The 4,877-nt window shown below is 59.5% G+C and overlaps 1 protein-coding gene across 1 annotated transcript in view; it reads left to right on the top strand.

The window, feature by feature from the left end:
* The window catches only part of DRGX (dorsal root ganglia homeobox), a 26,272-nt gene extending 22,036 nt beyond the window's left edge, over window positions 1–4,236 (top strand). Inside the window, exon 7 of the mRNA XM_006167419.2 lies at window positions 3,899–4,236. Coding sequence (XP_006167481.1) covers window positions 3,899–4,182 — 284 coding nt within the window. The 3' untranslated portion in view covers window positions 4,183–4,236. The remainder of the gene's footprint in view (window positions 1–3,898) is intronic.
* The last annotated feature ends 641 nt before the right edge of the window (window positions 4,237–4,877 follow it).

The raw sequence follows: 4,877 nt of genomic DNA, 5'->3' as shown, positions 1-4,877 counted from the left end.
GGGAGAGAGAGAGAGAGAGAGAGAGAGAAAGTAAGTGAGAAAGCCAGCCTCCAGGTCCAAACTTGAACCATGGTCAGCCATGTGGGAGTCCAGTGCCCTTAACCACCATGCCACATGCTGGCCCCCATTCTGGATCTTACACCTTCCGTGTCCTCATGCCAGGCAGGGCAGGGCAGAGGGAAGCCCTTCAACCCCTCTGACTCCCAGTGTTCAGTGCCAGCACCCCTGGGTGTGGGTGCTCAGATTTTGCGAGTCCATGTGTGCGTGTCAGCCCTTTTCAGTGGGTGCTCAGCCGCTGTCCAGGCCTGGGTGTGGGTGAGGAAAGAACAGCGGCCCAGGGCCACATGCTGAGGCCACGTGCATCTCTCAGGGCCTGCCTCCTTACCGGGGTCCCCACAGGCAGTCGCAGCTCGAGGGAGGTGTGCAAACAGGTGATCCACACAGTGACACGAGGGTGAGCCTGTGCAGGAGGGGGCGTGCAGCTGCCACTGGGCGAGGGGTGACGTAAGGGCCCCTGGGGGGCCCTCACAGAAGGAGGCATGGTGGGTCTGCACAGCCTCGTGTGGGCCCTATCTTCTTGGGGCACTTCGACTTGAACTGCCTTGTGGCCCTTACAGTTTTATACTTTCTAAAATTTTTTACTTTTTAGAAAAGACTTAAATTGTGGTACAATACACATAACATAGGTTTTACCATCCTAGCTCTATTTCAATGTACGTTTCGATAGCGCTATGTGTATTTACGTGGTTGTGAAACTTTGCATCTTGTCAACTGAGACTCTGTCATTAAACCCCTCCCAGACCCCCTCGCCCCCGCCCCGAACACCACCATTCTCCCTCTGTCTATGGGTTTGACCCCTCTGGGTGTCTCACGGACGTCCCTGGTGTCTGCCTTGTTTCACGTGGCACGGTGCCCTCCAGTGCCCTCCAGGTCCACCCACGTAGCAGGTGTCAGCATCCCTGCAGCCTGAGCAGAGCCCCCGCCCAGGCCTTGGGCTCCACCTGGTCCTCCGCCCGCCTCTGTTGAGTGCGTTGAGGGCCTTGGGCAGACTCGGCCATGCTGACCCTTCTTCTTGCTGCCTCAGTCTGACTTAGTTTACTTCCCAGAATCTCTAAATCTGGGTTTCGAGGGCCAGGAGTGGAGTTGCCAGTGGCTTTCCTGGCGGCTCACTGCAGCTGTGCCTGGCAGGTGTGCACCATGGCTGCAGAGCAAGGCGGCTCTGTCATTTTGCTGTCCTGTGGTGAGATGGTCACTGTGGAATCACAGACCTTTAAGTCACCAGCAGACGCCTCCCCCGGTGAGTCCTTAGCTAGGGGCAAGCAGCAGCCAAAGACAGGCTGAGCCTATCTCTCTGCTGGCCTGAGACTGGCTGCCCAGGCTGTCTGAGGACAGCGACCCTGCTAGGTCCCTGAGACACCTGGGGGTAGGTCCCCGCCGGCCTCAGCACGTGTGCCGCTCTGGTCCCTGAGCCCTCACAGCCCTCCGTCCTGGTGTGCTATCTAGGCCATCTCTGGTCTCTCCTTTTTCTTTGCCATAAGGCGTGTGCGTTCACTGGGAAGGGGGCATGGCGGGTCTGGAGAGACTGAGAGAGGGAAAACGAGAAATCGCCCCCGGGGGGCTGTGATTCCTTCTCCTCTATTCTCCTCTCGGGATTTGGGCACACATGCACACGAACCCAGCAGGAGTTTCACGCTCCCAGGTCTGGGACTCGAACCGTGGTCAGCATGTGGGAGCCCAGTGCCTTAACCTCCACACTACCTGCTGGCCCCAGTCTTTCTTTTTTAAAAACATCCAGCTAAACTAAAGTTACATTTCTGAGTTTGAAAGCTGTCGACGTTCAGCGTAGAGATGAGGACAATTTGTAATAGACACAGAGGGCAGTACCAGTTTCCGGCACCTCGCCCGGAGGGGTCCCCCTGCTGGATTTTTGCTCTTCGCATCTGCGGCTTTCCTCTCCAGAGCTGGCCTTCGGGAGGGAGTCTGGAGGCAGAGATTCCTCCCTGTGGGGCGGGGCTTCACCTCGGGAAAGCTGGTGCCAGTGCAGGCGTTGTTCCGGCAGGACTGTCACCTTGTGGCCACCAGGAGAGGTGGGACAGGAAGATCAGGTTTGACCAAATATATGCCTGGCTGGGAGGCACTGGGCATGCAGGGCAGTGGGCCTGGTTCCCAGAATTCTCTTTGTCAACCTGGCATGTGGGACTCGTCACTGTCATCTTGGTCCCTGCTATCTGCTGTATCTGTCCCTCAGCCAAATTGGAGGCAGGAAGTGATGGCTGCTTCTAAACTACCCATGACGCTGTGGAAGGTTCTGGTCTCACCTCTGCAATAGGTCATGTGAACTCAGGACTCGGCTCCCCTGCTGGGAGAGAGGGATGAGTGAAGCTGCCCCTCAGGTGCCATGAGGCACCATGAGCAGCGACAGAGGGTGTGTAAAGAGGGGTGTGTACAGGAGGGTGTGTAAAGGGGGTGTACAGGAGGGTGTGTACAGGGAGGCTTCCTCGTGCCTCTGAGCACTTTGGCAAGGACGGGAAGAGCCCTGACATGCTTGAGGGGACACGAGGGTTCTGGCCCTGCATCGGGAAGCCTGTCCTGGGAAGGCAGGCTGGGGACATCCCAGCTGCCAGCGTGGCTGGTCCCCACTCCGTCCACGGGTGCTGGATAGGGCACAGACCCGTGTCGCTTGATTATTGCCCAATAAGAGATTACTGTCTCTTGATTAGTGGTGGCCAAGGGAGGACTCCAGACTGTGCTCCAGGGACACAGGCCAAAGCTTATCCAAGCCCTGTGGGCATGTCCAGGACGAGGGCCCGGGGGGGGGGGGTCCCAGGGGTGCTGATCTAACCACAGCCCTTGGCCCTGGCATGGGGCCCCTTCAGAAATCCTGGTGCAGCATTCTGGTGCCATATCTGTGCCGCCGGCCAAGGGCAGTGTGGTGAGAGGGGGTCACCAGGCTTGGGCCTGTGCTGAGTGCGTTCTAACCGGCCGAGCAGAGGCTCTGCAGCCTCAGCCACCCCGGGGCCTAACAGCGCCTGGCAGTTCTGCTCACGGAGCGGGGGGGCCGGAGCCACACAGTCAGTCTTTATGTTCCCACAGCTTAACAGCTTTTGGAAAACAATGCTTACAAGCCGAAAGGAAAGTGAGATTTTCCTTCTGCTTTTAAATGACTGCCTTTTCTTACGGCTCTGTGTCCCGGCGGGCTCTGTGCAGCCCTGCTCATCTTGGGATCATATTGGCCACCACCCTCATTCCATATTCCATGCGAAATTCCATGTGGTGCTTGCAAAATCCAGCTTCACAAAGCCGTGCCGTTTTTGAAAGGAGTGAGGCCCATCTGCGTGTCAGTCACCAGCCGCCTCCACCTGGCTCCTCGCGTGGCATCCGAGCTGTGGTCGGGCTTTGCTCAGACACCTAAGATATCCCTGGGTGTCCCTGGGAGCTCTGGGGGTGCTCTGGCACACAGCCTGCTGAGTGTAGGGTTGCCTCATTGGATACTCGGTGGCCCTGTCCAGTAGGTGTTACCCTCCAGTCCCCGGGAGATGCCTTGCAGCAGTGCGGTCTTGCCAGAATGCCCGTGCTGGAACCAGATGCCAGAGCTCTCCCGAGGTGAAGACCCACCCGGCAGGGAGGACTGCTCTGCCCCCAGACTCCCTCCCGAAGGCAAGCTCGCTGGAGAGGAAAGACCTGCCGGCCCCCTCCTCCACCAAGCGGTGTGGCCTGGAGCCAGTATCTCCACATCTGCTCTGCAGACCTCTGGTCGTTCTTCGATTGTCACCTAGATCTTCTCCCTCTGTCACTTCCTGCTTTAGTGCCTGGAACCCCTTCAGACCCCAATCCCTCTCCTGACCCAAGCCAGAGAGCCATCCTGACAGTGACAAGCTGTTGTTCTTCCTTCCTCCAGGGGGCCCACTGTGCTCCTGCTGTGTCCCAGACCCCATGGGACTCTCCTTTCTGCCCACCTATGGCTGCCAGAGCAACCGCACGGCCAGCGTGGCCGCCCTGCGCATGAAGGCCCGCGAGCACTCGGAGGCCGTCCTGCAGTCCGCCAACCTCCTGCCCGCCAGCAGCAGCAGCCCCGGCCCTGTGGCCAAGCCGGCTGCGGGGCCCAAGCCGGCCCCCCCCGACGGCAGCCAGGACAAGACCCCTCCGGCCAAGGAACAGAGCGAGGGGGAGAAGAGCGTATGAGGGCCCAGAGTGCCCCAGCCTGTTGCCCGCCCCTGCCCCTGCTGCTTCCAGCTTCAGCCCACATGGAACACTCTTTGAATAGCAAGGGGAAGCCTGCTGCCCTGGGGCCTCCGGGCCCAGGGAGGGCGGAGCAAGTCATGCTACTCCCTCGGCACCTGGACTGTCCCTGTGGGGTCCTGCTGGTGGGGCTGTGTTGTCCTGGCTTCTCTGAAGACAGGTCGCAATGGTACGGGACAGTAGCACAGCTCCAACTCTGTGTGGAGACCTCTGGGATTTCCATCTGGGCCCAGAAGTCTTAGAGGGAGGTGGAACTGCTCACCCTGTCCCCTTCCTGTCCCCTTCCTGGGCTGCCTTCGAAGGGCTTGCCAGCCCTAAGAACTGTGGCATGGGTTGCCCTTGAGAGATGCCCAGGGCTGCAGTCCTGATACAAGATGGGGTTGTGCCCTTACGTTAAGAACCGGGAACTGGTGGACTCCCAACCCATCTTCGCTCCCCTGGACCAACACAGGCAGCCGTCCCCTTTCTCGTGTTGGAGGATGTCGGCTGTGGGCCTGGCTGGCGGGTGAGAAGACACAGGGTGGGCATGGCCGGCAGGATGCAGCCTGTCCCAGGGAACCCCGTGACTCTGTCCCTAGCAGATCTCACTGGGCACACGTGGCCAGGGCGGCTGGGCCAATGGACTGACCACTGCCTCT

The sequence above is a fragment of the Tupaia chinensis genome, unplaced genomic scaffold, assembly GCF_000334495.1.
Source record: "Tupaia chinensis unplaced genomic scaffold, TupChi_1.0 Scaffold144750_1, whole genome shotgun sequence".
Taxonomy (NCBI): domain Eukaryota; kingdom Metazoa; phylum Chordata; class Mammalia; order Scandentia; family Tupaiidae; genus Tupaia; species Tupaia belangeri.
Note: the sequence above shows the minus strand (reverse complement) of the source record. Positions and strands in the feature narration are given on the sequence as shown.